The 22,261-nt window shown below is 40.8% G+C and overlaps 1 protein-coding gene across 3 annotated transcripts in view; it reads left to right on the top strand.

The window, feature by feature from the left end:
* LOC147256974 (adipose-secreted signaling protein-like) overlaps positions 1-19,890 on the top strand; it is a 21,803-nt gene extending 1,913 nt beyond the window's left edge. The window contains exons 3-7 of one of the 3 annotated variants that reach the window (XR_015117543.1): positions 10,903-11,039; positions 11,315-11,468; positions 14,777-14,858; positions 14,974-15,355; positions 18,358-18,392. Coding sequence is in view for 1 of the 3 variants with exons in the window: in XM_086210703.1 (XP_086066829.1) it covers positions 10,903-11,039; positions 11,315-11,468; positions 15,233-15,355; positions 18,358-18,458 (515 nt within the window). In the remaining 2 variants the exon portion in view is untranslated. Of the gene's footprint in view, positions 1-10,902; positions 11,040-11,314; positions 11,469-14,776; positions 15,356-18,357 lie in introns of all 3 variants that reach the window. The other 2 variants (XR_015117542.1, XM_086210703.1) reach the window with 2 other exon arrangements.
* The last annotated feature ends 2,371 nt before the right edge of the window (positions 19,891-22,261 follow it).

Below are 22,261 nucleotides of genomic sequence, written 5' to 3'. Positions count from 1 at the left end.
CACAACAAAAGTTAAAAGTTATCTCTTTGAGTCGTTGGGGGGCAAGAAAACAGAAATGGAAAAACATTGTTATAGAGAAGGATACAGAGGGACAGAGAGAAAGGAGGGAGAGAGAATGACAGATGGGGATGTGAACAGGCCAGAAGGAGAAAGACGAGCGGAGAGAAAGACAGGAGGACAGCAAACAATAACAACCAGCCACCAATAAAAACATTCACAGGTTACTCAAGCAATCAATTTCAGCATATGATCATTTAAGCACTAGCAGTACAATACAAACTCAATACTGATGTGAATGCTGGTGCAGTACTGAGTATACGGATATGAATACTATCAGTACAAATACTGATACTGATACTAAGGGTGGCAGCTGGAGCATAATGGATTGTAGCCTCCTCCAGTAGCAGCATCAGTTTGGGATCTGGGAAGTGGGGAAGCACAAAGGCTCTGGAGAAAAGGGCGTTTTTAACAAGAATGAGTACAGGAGGACAGAGAGGAGGAGAGAGAAGCCCAGTGTATCATAGGAGATCCCCTGCAGTCTAAGCCAGAAGCAGCATATCTAAGGGCCAGCCTAAGCAGCCCTAATTATAAGCTTATCAAAAAGGAAGGTCTTACAGTGGATATAAAAAGTCTACACACCCCTGTTCAAATGCCAGGTTTTCGTGATGTAAAAAATGACAGCAAGAAAAATAATCTTACAACTTTTTGCACTTTTAAAGTGACCTTTAACCTGTACAACACAACTGAAAAACAAACAGAAATCTTTGAGGGAGGTGAATTAAAAATAAACAACTGAGAAAATGTGGTTGCATAAGTGTGCACACCCTTTTATCACTGGGGATGTGGCTGTGTTCAGATTTAACCAATTACATTCAAACTCATGTTAAACTAGAGTCAGCACACACCTGACACCAATGAAAGTGCCTCTCATCAACCCCAAATAAAATTCAGCTGTTCTAGGAGGCTTTTCCTGACATTTTGTAGCCACAGCTTCCAGAACAAGCCATGGTCCGCAGAGAGCTTCCAAAGCATCAGAGGGATCTCATTATTCAAAGATATCAATCAGGTGAAGGCTACAAAAGAATTTCTAAGGCATTAAATATACCATGGAACACTGTGAAGACCATCATCATCAAGTGGAGAAAATATGGCACAACAGTGACACTACCAAGAACAGGACGCCCATCCAAAATTGACGATAAAACAAGAAGAAAACTAGTCAGAGAGGCTGCTAAGAGGCCGACAGCAACACTGAAGGAGCTACAGGAAATTCTGGCAAGTACTGGTTGTATAGTACATGTGACAACAATCTCCCGTCTTCTTCACATGTCTGGGCTATGGGGTAGGGTTGCAAGACGGAAGCCTTACCTTACCATAAAAAACATCCAAGCCAGGCTTAATTTTGCAAGAAGACATCTGAAATCTCCCAAACGCATATGGGAAAATGTGTTATGGTCCGATGAAACAAAGATTTAATTTTTTGGACATAATTCCAAAAGATATGTTTGGCGCAAAAATAACACTGCACATCACCAAAATAACATCATACCTACAGTGAAGCATGGTGGTGGCAGCATCATGCTTTGGGGCTGTTTTTCTTCAGCTGGAACTGGGGCCTTAGTCAGAGTGGAGGGAATTATGAACAGTTCCAAATACCAGTCTGTATTGGCCCAAAACCTTCAGCCTTCTGTGAGAAAGCTAATGATGAAGAGGAACTTCATCTTTCAGCACGACAATTACCCAAAGCACACCTCTAAATCAACAAAAGAATGGCTTCACCAGAATAAAATTAAGGTTTTGGAATGGCCCAGCCAGAGTCTGGACCTGAATCCCATCAAACATCTGTGGGGTGATCTGAAGAGGGCTGTGCACAGGAGATGTCCTCGCAATCTGTCAGATTTGGAGCAGTTTTGTAAAGAAGAGTGGGCAAATATTGCCACATCAAGATGTGCAACACTGGTAGGCTCCTACCCAAAAAGACTGAGTGCTGTAATAAAAGCCAAAGGTGCTGCAACAAAGTATTAGTTTAAGGGTGTGCATATTTATGCAACCAGGTTATTTTCAGTTTTTTATTTTTTCTCTTTACAAGTTTCAGGTTTTTTTTTCCAATTGCATTGTACAGGTTATAAGTCACGTTAAAGGTGGAAAAAGTTGTAAGATTATTTTTCTTGCTGTAATTTTTTACATCACGAAAACCTGGCATTTGAACAGGGGTGTGTAGACTTTTTATATCCACTGTACGTGTAATCTAAAATGTAGAGAGGGTGTCTGCATCCTGAACAGAAACTGGGGATGGTTCCACAGGAGAGGAGTCTGATAACGAAAGGCTCTGGCTCCCATTCCACTTTTAGACACTCAAGGAACCACAAGTAACTCTGCGTCCAGGGAAGGTAGGTTTTTAGCTAGATAGTAGGGGACTATATGCTCTGTCAGATATAGAGGTGCCTGAGTGTTGAGGGCTTTGTATGTTAGAAGAAGAATTTTGAATTCTGTTCTTAATTTGACAGGGAGGGGGCGGCATGAAAGTAGCGTGGCCATCTAGCATCGAAGGGTTGCTGGTTCAATCCTCACCTGAAGTATCCTTAAGCAGGATGCTGTGCCCAGAATTGCTTCTGATGGCTCTCCTATGGACTGGCAACCCCTCCAGGGTGTACCCCACATCTTGCCTATGTCTCTCCTGTACTGGCTTCTTTACATTGGCTCCCTGTCAAATTCAGAACAGAATTCAAAAGTGCTTCTTTGGTGCCGGGGGATCTCCCATGGTGCACTGGGCTTCTCTCTCCTCCTGCCTTTCCTCTCTGTCCTCCTATATGTGTCATATATATAAATCATACTCATATGTGTTACGAACTCGTCTTCGGGCTCCCCGCATCCCAGATACCGGGTGCTGCTGGAGGAGGCTGCAGACCTGAGGAGGCTCAAGCTGCCACCTGTAGCACCACCCGCTCACATCCCCAGCTGTCCATCAGTCTCTTCCCTTTCTCTCTCTCTCTTTATCTCTGTCCCTCTTTTCCTTCTGTATATCTGTTGTCCTCCATTATCTGTCTATGTTTCTGCCCCACTCTCCTGCTCTCTTTCCCCCAAAGCAGAAGGCCGTCCCCATTGAGCCTGGATCTGCTTGATCTTCCTGCCTGTTAAAAGCAAGGTTTTTGTCGCCGTTGTTGCAGGATGTGCTTGCCCATGGAGAATTGTTGGGTGTGGATTCATTGAAGGAGTGTGATACCAGAACTGCTCTACTTGTAAAGTGTCATAAAATTGACTTAACTTGACTTGACTTGCCCAATGTCAGCTGGGATAGGCTCAAGCCCCCTGCGACCCTTCATGGATAAGTGGTATCGAAAATGGATGGATGGAATTTGACAAGGAGCCAATGAACAGAAGCCGGTTAAGGAGAGATATGGTATCTTCTACTGGTTCTTGTTAATATACAGGCAGCTGCATTTGACGTTGGACCAACTAGAGAGTCTTTAGGGAATAATTGGTCCAGCCTGGGAGTGACAAAAGCATGGACTTGTGTTTCAGCAGCTTTTTGAGAAAGGATGTGTCTGATCTTAGCATTGTTCTGTAAATGAAAGAAGGCATTCCTGTAGATTTGCTTTTTGTGGCAGGGGACGGACAGATCCTGATCTAAGATTATGCCCAGATTCCTTATGGTAGTGCTGGAGCCCATGGTAATTCCATCCAGTGTTCCTATCTTATCAGATAAGGTGTGTCTGAGGTGTTTTGGGCCCAGCACAATAACTTCAGTTTTGTCTGAATTAGTCATAGAAAATTGTCAGTCATCCATGTTTTTAATGTCCTTTAGACAGGGCTTGAGCTTAGTCAGCTGATTGGTTTCATGTTGATGCAGTACAGCTGCATATCATCTGCATGACAGTGAAAATTAATCAAGTGTTTCCGTATAATGTGACCTTATGAAAGCAGATATAGGGTGAAGAGTATTGCTCCAAGCAATGACCCTTGTGGAACAGAGTAGTTGACCGTTGTAATCTCAGAGAAATCATTAACAAGTACAAGCTGAGATCGACTTAGTAAATGTGACCAAAACCAGCTTAGTGCGGTTTCTTTCATGAAATAGTGGGTTTCAGTCTTTGTAATAGGATGTGACTGTCAGTGCTCTCAAAAGCTGCACTAAGATTTAACAAGGCCAGCACAGAGATGAGTCCCTCATCTGATGCCAATAGAAGGTCATTAGTAACTTTGAATAATGCTGTTTCTGTGCTATCAGGAACCCTAAATGCTGACTGGAAATCATCCAATAAGCTATCACTTTGAAGAAGGTCGTAAAGCTGTTTAGCAACTGCTTTCTTAAGAATTTTGGAGACAAAAGAAAAATTTGATATTGGTCTATTGTTGGCCAAATCTGCCAAGGCTGTGGAACATAACCAGATGACAGAAAAACATTGATCATCTAAGAGGGAAGTGCTAACTTGGGGTAAAGAGTCTTTCATCAGCTTTTTTTGGATGGGGTCGAGGAGACAGGTCGATGGTTGCTGGGATGTTGGGTGGACTTCCTGTGTTGTGGTAAGCGTGTGATCTCACCTCCTGTTTCTGTGTGTTGCTGAATGCAGTGCCTTGCTTTGTTGTGCTAGATAAAGTTGGATCATCCCTGCTAATTCCTAATTACATTGACTAATCTACCTGCTAAAACTTTAGTTAATTGCATTTTTTGGCCGAAGCTTAAAAGACCATCTGTCTTGTCGTGACAGTCTTTCAGCCTTGTAAACTCAACACGTCAAGCTAGTGATGGCTTCTCCCTCTCACTGTCTTCTCTCCTGGTCAGGGTGCCACATGTTCACTTATTCTTCTGCCTCCTTAAGTGATGCTGATAAGTGTGTTAAATGTAGTTTGTTTGTAGCGCTGGAGGTGAGCCTTAGCGAGGTTGAATTGGACCTGCAGCGGCTCTGTACTGATGGATCCAAACAATTATCCTTTGGAGCTACCCAGCCCCCAACTGCCTTAGCTTAGCTCCTAGCTTAGCTCCTGAGCAGCCGGGAAAACAGGGTAGCTGGGTGACTGTCCGAAGGAAGCATCATCCTAAGCAGAAGCAGACTGTCAGTGACCAACCACTGGTTCACGTTTCAAATAGGTTCTCCCCACTCAGCAACACACCCTCTGAGAAAACAACTCTGGTAATTGGAAGTTCCATTCTGAGGAATGTGAAATTAACAACACCGGCAACCACAGTCAATTGGACTTCAGGGGCCAGAGTGGGCAGGGTCGAGTCAAATTTAAAACTGCTGGCTAAAAGTAATTGTAAATAAGGTCAAATTGTTATTCACATCAGTGTTATTGATATCCAACTATGCCAGATGGAGGTCACTAAAAGAAATATTTAATCGTGCTCATTTGCAAAGATGATGTCATGTTCTCTGGACCCCTGCCTAATCAGACCAGTGATGACATGTTTAGCGACATGTCATCGTTAAACCACTGGCTGTCGAGGTGGTGTCTAGTAAACAAAGTGGGCTTCATAGATAACTGGAAAACTTTCTGGGAGAGACCTGGTCTGATTAGGAGAGATGGCATTCATCCCTCATTGGATGGAGCTGCTCTCATCTCTAGAAATATGGCCCAGTTTATTATAGAACCAAAACCCTGACAACCCAGAGTTGAGACCAGGAGGCAGAGCTGCCGTTTTACACGCTTCTCTGTGCATCTGCCAGGGCAGATACCCAACCAAAACTGCATAGAGACTGTCTGTCCCTTGACCATGTCAGTTTATACTCAAATATGATTAGAGGAGGAGTCAATCAGAAAAACCTAATCAAAATTAACACGACCACTGAATTATCTCAAAAGAATATGAAATTTAGATGTGGACTGTTAATATCAGTAATACCAAAACTGTATTAGTGAATGAATTAATATCTGACAAGTGCATTGACTTCCTCTGTCTCACTGAAACTTAGCTGTGTAATGATGAGTATGTCCACTCCTCCCAGTCACATGAACGCCTATATTCCTTGAGGCTCTAGTCAAGAAGGTTAAGTTGCCGCCATTTTTAACAAAAGGCTAGTACTAAAACTCAAACCCAAAATAACATTCAATTCATTTGAAAGCCTTATTCTCAGTTTGTCTCATCCAGCCTGGAAAACTCTGCAGCCTCTTTTATTTGCTGTGGTGAACTGCCCTGAACATGTCATTGGCATTAAGGGAACCACACTAAACTGGTTTAGGTCATACTTACTAGGTCGATCTCAGTTTGTACTTGTAAACAATGATTCCTCTGAAACCACTATAGTCATCTATGGTGTTCCAGAAGGGTGATTGCTTGGATCAGTCCTCTTAACTTTGTATGTACTTCCATGAGGAAACACTTGCTGAATTTTCACTGTTATAAAGACGAGACACAGCTGTACTTAAAATGCATCCACATGGAACAAATCAGCTGACTAAACTGGAGACCTGTCTAAAGGGAATAAAAACATGGATGACCCATAATTTCCTTTAATTAAACTCATTACTACTTATCTACTTCCACTAGGCCACAAGGAAACACTCAAGTAATTTTCACTGTTACGTAGACAACCCAAAGCTGTACTTATCTGTGCATCCACATGGAACAAAACAGCTGACTAAACTCCAGGTGTTAGGGATCCTCCCAGTTCTATCCATGGCCATTTTCCTCTGGCTGGGAGGACCAACAGCACAGGTGCTGCTAATCAGCAATCTGCCACACCAGCAGCCAATTACCAGCCCAGCTATAAGAGGAAGCCTGGACCTGTATGCAGTGCTTGGATGGACTGAACCCTCATGGTAACTATACCGACAGGCTCTCTTTGGATTTCGCTGCCCTTTTGCCAACATTCTAGTGCAGGGGTGGGCAATCATGTGCCATGGAGGGCCATGTGTATGCAGGTTTTCCTTCCAACCAAACCCTTTAACAGGTGATTCCACTGATTAACACTCTTCTGTGGCTGAAGGTGTGTTCATCAGTGGAATCAACAGGAAAACCTGCATACACATGGCACATGATTGCCCATCCCTGCTCTAGTGTTTGCTCTGCAGATTTACTCGTTATTTTTTTCCCCTGTTTTCCCTTCCCCAAGAATTCCTTTGTGACTCCAATGCCTCTCCAGAACCACTCCACAACTCAACTGCCTCCACTTCCTCATAAATCCTTCGTGATTCCTCCAGCTCCCAATACCTCCTCTGTAAATACACGACCACCACACTATAACCCCGTTTGTCTCCTGGACCCCAACAGTCTCCTTCCCACTCTGACTTCAGTTCCTCTGGGACCTCTGACCCCAAGTGTTAGGTATTCCCCACCCGGGACTGGTTAATGCACACACACTCAATATTTCACGTGGCACATACTGTTCACACACATAGTTGCTTACCAATCCCATTCATATAAAGCTTAAGCACCACATTCCCCCGTTTCTAGCCTCCCTAGTACAGAGTAGGTTTGTTCCCTATTTTTAATAAATAGCCTTCGGGCATTATCCTTGTTACGACCCAGGGGATGGTTAGGGGATGAGGGGAAGTAACAATGGCAAAAAGAAACCGGGAGGGTGAGACCAAAAAAAAGAACGAGTTAAAGGGGTGCAGTTCAAAGTGGGTGTTTATTAAAGGGTAACTCAGGAATTCACCAATAACACAAAAAACAAATAAAGGCGAGCACAAGGCCGATTTCCCAACAGTAACTCAAGAATCTGCAACTAACACAAAAACCACCAAAGGCTCCAGCCACCACGGTCAACCTGGGAAAGAATAAACACACGACATGTTAAAAGGTCAGGAGGTTTCAAAAAAACAGTCCACGGACAAACAATAGTGAGGAGCGGAGAGAGAGCGAGAGGGAGCCAGTTGACTCACAGCCCCTTATATCCTGCCTCCTCCTCGTCAGGCTGAGCAGGATCAGCTTGAGCACCTGCCTTCAAGAGAGGGACCTGCTGGGGAGAGAGAGGACACACCCCCCCAATGCACACAGCCGTAACAATCCTGCTTCACCGGTGCCCTGGTGTCCTGTCTGTCATTGCACAACTTGGGTCCAAACTCAGGTCATGTCAGCATAACATAAAAACATGGATGACTGACAATTTTCCATTACTAAATTCTGACAAAACAGAAGTTATTGTGCTGGGCCGAAAACACCTTATCTAACAAGATAGGTACCCTGGATGGCATCATCCTGGCCCCAAGCACTACCGTAAGCAACCTAGGAGTTATCCCTAATCAGGATCTGTCCTTTAACTCCCACATTAAACAAATCTCCAGGACTGCCTTCTTTCTTCTAGGTAACAACGCTAACATCAGACACATCCTATCACAAAAAGATGCAGAAAAACTCATCCATGCTTTTGTTTCTTCCAGGCTGGATAACCACAATTCCCTGCTATCAGGCTGTACTAATAAGTCCCTAGAGACTCTCCAGCTGGTTCAAAATGCCTGTGTGTTGACTAGGACTTGTAGAAGAGACCATATCTCTTCTGTAATGGCTTCTCTGCTTTGGCTCCCTGTTAAATTCAGAATAGAATTCAAAATTCTCCTTACTTATAAAGTCCTCAAAAATCAGGCACCTTCCTTTCTGACAGAGCTCATAGTCCCTTATTATCCAGCCATAATCCTTCCAGTATGCAGGGTTACTTGTGGTTCCTCGAGTTTCTAAAAGTAGAATGGGAGCCAGAGCCTTTCAGCTATCAGGCTCTCCTCCTGAAGAACTGTTTCCCAGTTTGGGTCCAGGATGCAGGCACGCTATCTACATTTAAGAGCAGACTCATGACCTTCCTTTTTGCTAAAGCTTATAGTTAAGGCTGGCCTATGCTGGCTAGTTGTGCTGCTATAGGCTAAGACTGCTTCCTTGGTGCACTGGGCTACTCTCTCCTTCTCTTTGTACTCTCTGTCCTCCTGTATGTGTTACACATATATCACACTCATATGTGTTACTAACTCATCTTCTTCTCCTTTAGGCTACCCCATTTCCCAGGTCCCTGGAACTGCTGGAGGAGGCTGCAGACCTGAAGAGTCTCAAGCCGTCACCCTTTGTGTCACTTGTTTACGTCCCCATCTGTCCATCATTCTCTTCCCCTTTCCCTCCCTCTTTATCACCGCCCCTCGCTTTTCTTCTGTATATGCCTTTCTCCATTATCTGTATTTTTCTCTGCCCCACTCTCCTGCTCTCTTTCCCCCAGCCTGTCAAAGCAGATGGCCGTTCCCATTGAGCCTCGATCTGTTTGACGCTCCTGCCTTTTAAAAAGAAAGCTTTCATCACAGCTGTTGCAGGATGTGCTTGCTGATGGAGAATGTTGGGTATAAATTCATTGAAGGAGTGTGGTGCTAGACCTGCTCTACTTGTAAAGTGTCATGAGATAACTTTTGTGGTGATTTGGCGCTATACAAATAACATTGACTTGATTTGACTGGACTTGGTTTAGAAGAAGAAATTGTTGTCCTGACTTCATAAATGTCAACAGGAGAAAAGCAGTCAAAGTGTATGTCTTGGCCCAAAGCTATCTTTAAGATTTCTGTGTTTAAAGATTACATGGAGTCAGCTGATGGCAGGAGATGAATTTTATTTCTAATAAGTAGAATTTTATCATTAAGAAGTTCATAATGTCATTGCTACTCAGGGAAACAAGGTTACTTGGCTCAACAGAGCTGTTGCTCTGTCAGTCTGGCTATGGTGCTGAAAAGAAATCTAGGGTTGTTGTAATGTTCCTTTATTAATGCTGAGAAATTGCTCACCCTAGTTTTTCAAAAGGCTTTCCTCTCCATTGTAAGGCTGTATTGCCTGATTGCATGTCACTTTTCCAGTTTGAAGGAGCACCGTATGCTGTCTAGTTTTTGAGAAGTTTGTTTAAACTGTCGGATTCCAGACATGTGCTATGGTCCTTTGTTTCATACTTTTCTTTTTTCAAGGGCAATAAAGATTCAAATTTTTCATTAGGTGCCTGTTGCACTATTGATAAAAGGATCAAACTGGGGGGGACTAATGTTGAAAGCAGAGCCCTCTGTTATAATGGGACATGAATTTAGTGTCACTGGGATCACTTCCTTAAATCTAGCTACGGAGTTAACAGACAGACAGCTGGACAATACAGTTGTCCTTCGTGGCGTGAAGTCAAGTAGTACAAATTTAAAAGTGATTCATTGATGGTCTGACAAAAGAGAGTTCTGCAGAAATACAAATAAGTTTTCAACTTCAGTTCTATACATCAGGACGAGATCAAGGGTGGGGTTATGACAGCGAGTGGGTTCATGAACAGACTGATGGAAACAAATTGAGTATAAAAGAGAGATAAATGCAATACCTAGACTGTTGTTTTCAAAATCCACAGTTGGTGATAAGCTAGGTCAGTCCACCAGCTGGCAGGGGCTGGCTAGTTCTAGTGGCTAAGTGTTTGGATCTATCGGTGTGGAGCAGATCCAATTCAACCTCACTTATCCCTTGCCTCCAAACAAGCTACATTTAACAACACATTTATATCACTAAAAGAAGTAGAATAGCTGAACATGTAATACACTGAGCAGAAGAGAGGAGAGGGATAATGAGAGGAAGAAGCCATTGCTTGCTTATAATGGAGAGTTAAGAAGCCTATAGAGACAGCCTATAGAGGCAGAAAGACTCACCACAAGACAGGTGGTCCTTTTATGCTTCAGCAAAGTAATGTAATTAACTATGTATTTTTAATAGGTAGATTAATTTGAGTAATTATGAATCAGTAGGGATGATAAGACTTTAGCTAGTGCAACAAAGCACTACGTGTTGCAACACACAGGAACAGTGTTATTGTTATTGCTATCAGAGATAAGTTCCCCTGCAGAGATATATTTTAGTCTTGATTTTGGGGGATTTTGACATGTTGTTGATTTAAACAATTTAGGCACATTCTCTACAATTATGCTTGCTCTGGTTATTGGATGTAAAAAAGTCTGTATTTTCTCTCCAACCAGGCTCCACGTCCAAAGCTGGTGGCGTGCGTTTCCCTGATGATGACGAGCCTCCAGGCTCTCCAACACGGAGAAATAACCAGTCTAATCTCTCCACTCTCATTGCTATTGTAGAAAAGGATGGGAGCTACTTGGTCAAGGTGTGTGTGTGTGTGTGTGTGTGTGTGTGTGTGTGTGTGTGTGTGTGTGTCTGTGTTTGTGTTCATGTACTTGCTACATACTGAGGACTAGAATATGTATTAAACCAACAGAGTGAGGACATTTTTGGAAAGTTAGCCGGTCTTCACATCTTCAAAGGGCCATTTGAAGGGAAAGACTTGGTTTTAGGGTTGAGCTTAGAATTAGGTCTAATGTGTTAGATGACTGGCCGGCCAGAGCCTGCAATGACAGAGTATTTTGTTGTTCCACTCTTCAGGCAGGTTTCCTAAAGAGCCACCACTGTTACGAGATTGTCTTCACTGTCCCAGTTGTCCCCACACTAGGCAGAGAGATCTCCTGCCTTCCCTCTTCCTCTCCAACTCGCAGATTGTCCAGTTTACGGGTTCATCAAATAAACTCCACACTGGAAGGTGAATTGACACTTCTACCTCTGCTTTAAAGTCGAAAGCCCTGTGTCATTCCTACAATTTATGGGAGGTTGGTTGCTTGCATGATTCTCATATCTGACACTTCACTTCTCATTTGGTGTGAACATGGCTTAAAAGAGCAATACTATAGAGCCCTGCATTTCAACCAGATGGAGCCTGTTTTATTTACACTTCTGGGGTTGGCGTTGTCTTACCTATCCCACTGATGCACATAATAGTCCCCCCACACACACACACACACACACCGACATACACGCACACAAAATCAACAATAGTTAAAAGAAAAAGGATAATTCAAATATCGTTAATAATTGAACTTTTTTAATGGCTGCAACAGTAGTAAAGGCTGTGTTACTGGGAGGAAGGGAGGAAACCTAGAAGAAGACTTAAAGAAGACGAGTATGTATAGAAGTGCAGGAAATCCAAATATAAGAAATATTAAAGGAAAGGTTACACTAGTTTGTTTAACCACTGGGGTGAAGTGGTTTTCAATTAAAACTAATTTCTAAAATAAACTTTTATTAACAATAACTGTTTTAAGGAAAAATTATCATGGTCGCACACCAGTCAACACTAAAATAAGCACTTGGGCAAAAAAAGAAAGGGGATGCGGACAGGGTTGGGGCTTACCTGGCTGGGACAACCAAAATCAGAGAAGGGGTCCTCAAATAAATCACCCAGTGTTACACTACACATACACACACTCACTCCAAACCATAAAGGGTGTGTGTGTGTGTGTGTGTGTGTGTGTGTGTGTTAAGCACGCACCACCAGGGCCGCCGACAGCCCACAGCACCTGACAAAAAAGATGAAAACATACAGAAGTTAAAACATGTCGAAGACATAACCAAACTGGTGTGGACTATCTAAAGATGCACAAAAATTAAATAAACACAACTAAAGAAATAAAGATCGAAATATAGTTTAATGAACTAATTAAGTAAATTTAACTGAAAATAAACACAAGAAAATATGAATAACTGAGCCAATACCAAAGAAAGATGAATAAACTAATTTTGAGGTAACACAATCAAGTCTTAAAAACGGAAGTCCGGGTGGCAGTCAGCTGCTCGGGACAGAGAACTCTCGTTTCCCACCAAACAGCCAAAACAAAACAAAAGAACAAAATTACAAATCTAAAATAACATTCAACTCAGAAAGAACTAAACAACAAAAAGCCAAAGTAAAGAGAGCTCGGCCGATGAGCTTCAGCAGGTACAAATAAAAGCGTAAAATGAGAGAGCCAGAACAGCAGGCCAGGAAGTAGCTGTCAGTGGCAGCCCAAACAATTACAGAGTGTCGCAGGCTCGGTCAAATCTTGGCAACTGGAGGTACCACCATCGAGGCAGCTAGTAACACACAGCGGGCCTCTAGCAGGTCATCCCATCTCCCCTGGCCCTCAACAATCAGCCACTCCAAGAGAGAAGCTTTTGTGCCTTGATGGCAAAAACCACACAAAAGCTGGGCTAAGGAGCTGTTGGGTCAAAACAAACGGCTGTCAGTGCCATGCCAAACAAAGGCAGTCACGCCGAGCCACAGCCACCATAAGGGGAGCCGAGGAGAAAACGGGCGCCATCACACACTGGGATATAAAGGTGTGTGTGGCCCCGCCACTTGATCACAGTGCCCAGAAGCCGGCACAGTGCCATATAGTGGCAGGGAGGGAGATAACTTCCAGCTACAAAAGCAACGCTCGATGTACAAGTATCTTATCAGTAAAGGATTTTCTTAGAAGTTGAAGTCAATTTTTAGAATATTGCTTGAGTGTAACTCGTAGTGTCTAATATTTATTATCCATAATTTTCAATGGTTAAGTGCCTAAGCATTTGAGTATTAACTATTGTGGCTTCCTTATAGTAAAGCATATTATTAAATGACTTTCCCAGGACTTTTTAGGCGCACATGGTTGATACGTGACAACATTATAGATTTATAAGCGCTGTGGAAAAAATGTTGACATTGCTTCGACTAGAGTTTGAAAGGCAGAATGGCACTAATGTTTTAACTCTCAAAAAAGAAGAGAACCTTGTTTATGTATAAAATTACTTAATAAAGAAGTAATGTTGAGTATTGGGCCATGTCAATTTATTTATGGCAATTCTCTGTGGCCATATGCACTTTCATATGGGTTCCGCCACCTGGCAAGGAGCTAAGTGGACTCAAATGGATGGACATTTCTTCATTTACAAGTAAGATGTCCAGCTGGTAGGGAAAATCAAGTCATCTCCAACCACTTTACGGATTTAGGGGGGGGGGGGGGCCCACACACACACGAACAGGCAACGTATGTTCAGCAGCTCAAACCAACCAAGTTACTATCTGATACAGTGTCTGTTTATCTTCATAAGAAGTTGGTTTTCAAAGTTTGGAGACTTCACTGGTGCTGTTCTGTGATGCTACAAAGCCTTTCAGAGGCCGCAGAAGCAGGGAGAGAAGTGCTCTGCTGCACAGAAAGCTTGCACACCAGTGGCAAGGATTTAAGCATGGTCATGTGATCTGCTGAACAGGCCAAGAATCCATCCATTTGATTGGAACCATCTTATGCTTGAAATGACTACAGGGCAGAGAAAAGGTCATCTTCATCAAATGAGCTGAATCTGTTGGCTTCACCTAGCTACAAGGAGGGTTATTCCCCATGCTGCTGATGTACCGGTAGTCAATTCTTCAAACATTCAGGATGAAATTCTAAATTACAGAACTAAAGCAACTCTTTAATGTGTCCATGGGCGGCATGGCTCAGGGGTAGAGTGGCCTTCTAGCAACTGATGGGTTGCTGGTTTGATCCGTGACCCTGGATGTCAAAGTGTCCTTGAGCAAGATACTGGACCCGTAATTGCTCCTGATGAGTAGGTCGGTGCCTTGCATGGCAGCCTTCCCCATCAGTGTGTGAATGTGTGTGTGAATGGGTGGATAAGATGACACTGCTTCACAGACAGGCCTCAGGTGACATGAGTGTTAAGGGAATCTGATGACAAATTAAGAAAATGATGAATTTATGATGAAGATGAGAATACAAGGGTATTCTTGCATGTGGCTTACTGTTTTGAGGCAAAGCTGAGTCTGCAGTACCACACTTGGACAAAAATTGTTTTAATAACAGAAAATACAAGTCATGTCTGATTTATTTCTCCCTTAATATTTCCTCCCTCCATCTACATCAGTCCAATTGGCTTAATGTGACTTTTTCTATTCAACTCAATGAAACAGAAGACACAATATGTATAAAAACAAGTTTAAGTAAATGTATGAGTATAAAGACTGAGCCCTGTCCCTCACTTTTTTCTCTGGAGCCTTTGGGCTTCCCCACATCCTAGATCCCAGGAGCTGCTGGAGGAGGCTACAGACCTGAAGAGGATTAAGCTGCCACCCTTAGTATCCCCTGCTCACGTCCCTGTCTGTCCATCAATCTCTTCTCTTTCTCTGTCCCTCTCGTTCCCTCTCTGTATCTATCTGTCTTCCTCCGTTATCCGTCTTTATCTCTGCCCAGCTCTCCTGCTCTCTTTTCCCCATCCGGTCAAAGCAGATGGCCGTTCCCACTGAGCCTGGATCTGTTCGACGTTCCTGCCTGTTAAAAGGAAGGTTTTCGTCTCCACTGTTGCAGGATGTGCTTGCTCATGGAGAATTGTTGGGTGTAAATACATTGAAGGAGTGTGGCGCTAGACCTGCTCTACTTGTTAAGTGTCATGAGATAAATTTTGTTGTGATTTGGTGCTATACAAATAAAACTGACTTGACTTTTTTTTAAGGAGTAATGGTAACATGTGAGTACAGGACTCACCAGGAGGGGGTGCTACAGGAAGAGATCGCTCTAGTAACCAGGGGAAGAAAAAACAACAATCTGAAGGTCAAATTGCAGGCCAGAGTTATTGGTAAGCACACAAGCATGTACGCACAAATGAGCAAAAGCATGCACATGTATATGCATTATTAGTATTAACCCTCAAATAGACACTTAAACATGTGGGATTCAGCATTTTACTCCCCTCAAACGGTCAGACCTTAGACACAGTCTTGTGTGTGACCGAACAAATTTTATAATACACACACGCACGCGCACACACACATATATATATACATACATATATATATATATATGTATATATATGTGTATATATATATGTATATATGTATATATATACTATGTATATGTATATATGTGTATATATGTATGTATATATGTATGTATATATGTATATATATGTGTATATGTGTGTATATATGTATATATATATGTGTATGTATATATGTATATATATGTGTATATATATGTATATATATGTATGTATATATATGTATATATGTATATATATGTGTATATATATGTATATATGTATATATATGTGTGTATATATGTATATATGTATGTATATATGTATGTGTATATATGTGTATATATGTATATATGTATGTATATATATGTGTGTATATATGTGTATATATGTATATATGTATGTATATATGTATGTATATGTATGTATGTATATGTATGTATATATATGTATGTGTGTATATATATGTATATATGTATGTGTGTATATATATGTATATATGTATGTGTATATATATATGTATATATGTGTATATATATGTGTATATATGTGTATATATGTGTATATATATGTGTATATATGTGTGTATATGTGTATATATGTGTATATATATGTGTGTATATGTGTATATATGTGTATATATATGTATATATGTGTATATATGTGTGTATATATGTATATATATATGTGTATATATATATGTATATATGTGTATATATGTATATATGTATGTATATATGTATATTTATATGTGTGTATATATGTATGTATATATGTATATATGTTTATATATATGTATATATGTATATATGTTTATATATGTATATATGTATGTATATATGTATATATATATGTATGTATATATATGTATATATGTATGTATATATGTATATATATATGTATGTATATATATGTATATATGTATATATATATATATATATATAATTTTCATCACAGGAACATTTCAACGATGCGAGACAGATTGGGGGGGAAAGAATCCAGGAAATCACATTTTAGGATTTTTTTATGAATTCATTGGTAAATTCCTCAGTAAAATAAGTATTTGGTCACCTATAAACAAGAAAGATTTCTGGCTTTCACAGACCGGTAACTTCTTCTTTAAGAGGCTTCTCTGTAATCCACTCGTTACCTGTATTCATGGCACTTGTTTGAACACGTCATCAGTATAAAAGACACCTGTCCACAATCTCAAACAGTCACTCTCCAAACTCCACTATGGCCAGGACCAAAGAGCTGTCAAAGGACACCAGAAACAAAATTTTAGACCTGCACCAGGCTGGGAATACTGACTCTGCAATTGGTAAGCAGCTTGGTGTGAAGAAATCAATTGTGGGAGCAATTATTAGAAAATGAAGACATACAAGACCACTGATAATCTCCCTCGATCTGGGGCTCCAAGATCTCACCCTGTGGGGTCAAAATGATCATAAGAACAGTGAGCAAAAATCCTAGAACCACACTAGTGAATCACATGCACAGAGCAACAAATGCTACCAACAGTAACACACAACGCCGCCAGGTACTCAAATCCTGCAGTGCCAGACGTGTCCCCTGCTTAAACTAGTACATGTCCAAGCCTGTCTTAAATTTGCTAGAGAACATTTGGATGATCCAGAAGAGGATTTGGAGACTGTCGGATGAAACCAAAATATAACTTTTTGGTAAAAACTCAACTTATCATGTCTTGGAGGAGAGAGAATGCTGAGTTGCATCCAAAGAACACCATACCAACTGTGAAGCATGAGGGTGGAAACTTTGGGGCTGTTTTTCTGCAAAGGGACCAGGATGACTTTTCCATGTAAAGGAAAGAATGAATGGGGCCATGTATCATGAGATTTTGGAGTGAAAACCACCTCCAATTAGCAAGGGCACTAGAGAAGAAACTTAGCTGGGTCTTTCAGCACGACAATGATCCCAAACACACAAACCGGGCAACAAAGGAGTGGCTTCGAAAGAAGCATTTCATGGTCCTGCAGTGGCCTAGCCCGTCTCCAGATCTCAACCCCCATAGAAAATCTTTGGAGGGAGTTGAAAGTTCATGTTGCCCAGCGACAGGCCCAAAACATCACTGCTCTAGAGGAGATCTGCATGGAGGAATGGGCCAAAATACTAGCAACAGTGCATGAAAACAATGTGAAGTGACAGAAAATGTCTGACCTCTGTCATTGCCAACAAAGGGTATTTAACAAAGTATTGAGATGAACTTTTGTTACTGACCAAATACTTATTTTCCTGTCTCTCTACATGGCCAAGAGCTTGGATGTGACCAGTAATGGTGAAGTTTGCTGAGAAGGAGCTGAATGGCAGAGTAATATAATAAAAATGCAGTGCATAAAATACACTGTTGTACCTTACTGCAGGAACACAAGTGGTTGAGAGAGGGCCACTGTCAAGGATTATGTGAAATTGAGTACCTGTGTCCCAACAACTGCTTTAGCTGTTTTGTGGACATAGCTCTGCTCTCTGTTGGAACAATTAATCTACCCGAATAAATACATACTGTACATGCACACTGAGGCTTTGTAAAAACACCAGTAGCTTAGCACATTAGAAGAAGCTTTGAGGAATTTGTGAAGGTGGAGGGAGCAGCAGAGATGAATCTCTTTCAAAGAAGTAAATTTGAAATGCAGCAAAATGCATGCTCAAAATACTTTTGCTAAACATTGCCTTTCATAACAAAATCTGACAATCTGCAAACTCGGTTATTGTGAATGCAGCTTGATCCTGAGGAAAGTGCCTGTCACCACCATTGACTTGATGTGTCTCTTTCATCTTTCTCTCTTCTCCTGCCTCTTTTCAAGACCCACATCACGGGACTCCCATGCTGCTGGAGGGGGTGAGGTGCCTGGGTGCTCAGAAAGAACCTCATACACAGCATAGCAGTGACTTAAAGGGGATATAATGTAAACACAAACGTGCAGTTAAAAAGCTTTATTTGCTTGACAAATCAACAGTGATGTTTTACGATTCTTTACAGAATCCTATTGAATGTCCAGGTGTACTGATCCTCATATTTTCAACAATTCCAATCCACATCACATTCAATTATTATTGTTGTTTGCATTGTGTTCAAGAGCTAAAACTCTGTACTTAAGAGCAAAAAAAAATTAGAAAAATTATTACATTTATATGTACTCCAAAATAGTTTATTCGAACTGTGGACATAGCATGTCTCATGTTCTGATTGTGGATTCATGTCCCGTCTGAAACTGTGGAATGGAATCTGAATGAGTAAATGGATCTAAACCATTATTCCAATATCTGATCTGAGAATGAAGTCTGCCAACCTGTGAAATAACATTAGTATCAGCACCCAATTTTGATATAATATCTCACATCTAATGGAAAGTGGGAATAAATGAACAACTCCTGGTTTGACCTCTGAATGTGTTGAAGTGCCCTTGAGCTAGATACTGATCATCTGACCACTCACACGCTCAAAAGATTCTTACAGTAGGTGACAAAAGCAGTCCGCATTAATTCCTCATTGGAAGCCGGCAACACAAGGCTGCAGCCTCCTTGGCAGCAGTGTGCTGTGTATTACTAGTAACCAGAGCGACAAATGAAGGTTTAGCAGTGATGCAACTTAAGTAGAAAACCAATGGAAGATTGGGATTTCAAAGCAAAAAGCAAATCTTGGAAAATCTTGTCTCCATTCAAATTTGACAAAGGGCAGTAATAGATATTAAATAATGTGATTTTCATTTGCTGTGAGGCAACAGTGCTAACCACTGCACCACCATGCCAACATAATGGCAACATAAAAAAATTGCAAACTGTTTCATCAACCGTGCTGAGTTTATGGCAGGAGTGTGGCTATAAACTTGATATTGGTCACATCTGAGCTTAATGGGCTGGCAGTGTGAAGCCGTGGACCAGAGTGCTCATTAATATTTTTGAGTCAGTGTACAGATATTGGCGTAAGTTGAGCTGAATGGAATGGCCAATAATTATCTCAGTATCACAACAGGCTATATCATGATACACAATATGTTGCTCAATATTTTAAAACCTTACTGCCACTGGAAAGGGTTATGAGTTGTTGGTCTGGGAAGATCCATGTGTGAGTATGAACTTTTTTCTTTTGATGCAAATTTTTCCTTGTCTGATTGCCACAAACAGTGAGGTCACAGCCTGCTGTGAGCTGACTTTGTGGGGGTCATCACTTTTCAATGAAATGTTGTAAAAGACTATTTATTGAAGTCAAGTCCAATGTTGTAGTCAAAATGTCTTGTTTCTCATGTGTGACCATCACCAAAGTCGATGGATGGACATCATGGAGCTCATTTTTTCACTGTGTTACTGTAAGCAAATAAAAAGGAACATCTGTTTCCAACACCTTATCTGTGCTTTACTTTTTTTTACAACTTTACCCAAACAAATAGAATGCAATAGTCAGTTTCATACCGGCAGCTTTAAGATTGATGTAATGATTATTAATAAGTGTTTTACAATTACTACTAGATTGTGTCAAACAATTTGCAACAACTTGTAAGCAGCCAAAAATGAAAAAAGATGAAGAATTTCTTTTACGGTCACAATTACATGTTTTCCTGTTTGTTGCACATTACTGAGTCTAAACTAAAGAAATTTGCCGAGACTATATTAGTACTTTGGAAAAAAAGGAGTTACCTTAAAGGGACAGATTTCCCAAAAATGAAAATTCAACTATTATCCACTTTCCCTAATGCCAGTGGAAGGTCAGGGGATGTTTTATATCTCTGTATAATGACACATTCTCAAACTTAAAAAATATATAACACAACCATATGATACCTCACCGTAGCTCCCAGCAATGACCACATTTATTTTCCATCCATCCATTTTCTTCCACTTATCCTGTTAAGGGTTGCAGGGGGCTGGAGCTGGGGCTGGATTGTGAGAGGAAGCCGGAGTACCCTGGGAAAACCCACGAAGGCACAGAGAGAACATGCATACTCCACACAGAAAGATGAATGGAACATAAATATTTTTTTATTCATTTGTTAATATTTTAAATTTGGGAAAGAAGTAAGGGGAGGAGAGGATTGTTCAGAAGAATGCTGGTACAGGGATGGGCGTTGTCGAAAAGGGAGTCCTTAACTCAGCTTGGGAAGTCTGCAGTTCAGATTTCTCCTGCTGTGGTAAAAAATGGGATATGGCTTTACACATTTTAGGAGAAACTAAAATCAGCATAGCTCCCAACCAGTAAGTGCTTTTATTTTTAGTGTGCCTCACTGTTACTATTAGTTACTGTTACAGTTTGCTGTGAATCATTTAATTTCATTCAAAACTGCAAAGAAAAAGGGCCAGGAGACTTCAAGTCTCTCAGCTATCTTTTGCTGAATTTATATTAAACGTCTCCTAAATCTGTTTGGGCGAGCACAAAAGACATTTCCTACTTTACCCTGGGTGAAGAGCATCATCACATTCAAGGAGGCTAATTGGTTAACTGGAATTCTAAAAAGGAAAAGATATTCTGGATGAGAATCTTAATTTTCTGAAAGGTGATTCTGGAGCATGGATAAATAAATGAACAGACAGTTTCCATGGGACTGGGATTCTCTTGAGCTGTTTAAAACACCAACCTAGAAATCAAAACAGATCAAGGGTTGTTGCTTTTCAGTGTAATAAGAATTCTCCATCTTCATGACTAAGCTGGCGACACCAAAGTCTTTTAATTCCTACAGCTGTCTTTTAAAATGCTGCGGTAAACCTGTTTCACGGGTGTCTTATTTTTGCTCACTGTGATTAATGTTGATTAATCTGGCGTGACTTCTCAGATCTAAATTGGAGGGGAATAACTGACTTTTGATTGTTATTGTGGCGAGCGGGGTTAGGCGGGGTACGGTTAGAGTAAATACGGACAGAGATAAGTTTGAAGATTGCCACGACAACGCCGCCTGGGGGAATTTTGCACCCAGGAAAGTAGTTGAGGTTCGTGCACTCAAGCCTAGACGGATTTATTGAAAATTAACATCTTTATTTAACAATATATTCTAAAACAAAGGGCATTCACAATTCACACCAACGATTAGGTTTTTTTTTTTTCCTGCGACAGATCCACAATAACCAAAAGCAAATAACCAAATTGAAGAAAAAGAAAGAAAATGAAGTACCTTCAGGCTCAGGCCCTAAATATTTAAAATCAACCAAATCACAGCAAACAAGGCATGCAAACAAATTAAATAATTCACTCCAAAACCAACCAAAAATGGGACTTTGATAAACAAACAAGGAGCTAATCAAAATAGCAAAGATCAAAATAAATCAACAGAATATTAAACAAATGCAAACAAAACAAAAATGCAAACACGATTGAAACAAAACACTCAAACACAAAACAACCCAACCAATTACTCGGGGATCACTCAAAAGAAACATGCAAAATTAATAATGAAATTAAAATAAAATCAACTAGTCAAACTAATCACAAAATCAAGCATGCCAAAAGTTAATAATCAAAAACAAAAAAAGAATAGTTAACACAAAACGATAAACAAACCCAAACAAAACCAAGCCACTTAGTAAATCATTCAACAAAAAAGGAAACGTGCAAACTAAATAAAGAAATTAACAAATCGAAATCCTAACCAAGCAAAGAGAAAGAAATAATATCTAATGGGAGACCTCACCCCCTGTCCCCCGACCCCCCTGTGATGTTTTTAGAGGCCTGTGATGCTCCTAAGTGTGTGTTTTTACTGCTTTTAGCGCTGACTTCGTGTC

Source organism: Aulostomus chinensis, chromosome 8 (genome assembly GCF_037954235.1).
Source record: "Aulostomus chinensis isolate RoL2024-O1b breed Wild chromosome 8, RoL_Achi_v1.0, whole genome shotgun sequence".
NCBI lineage: Eukaryota > Metazoa > Chordata > Actinopteri > Syngnathiformes > Aulostomidae > Aulostomus > Aulostomus chinensis.
This window is presented reverse-complemented; position numbering and strand designations above follow the sequence as displayed.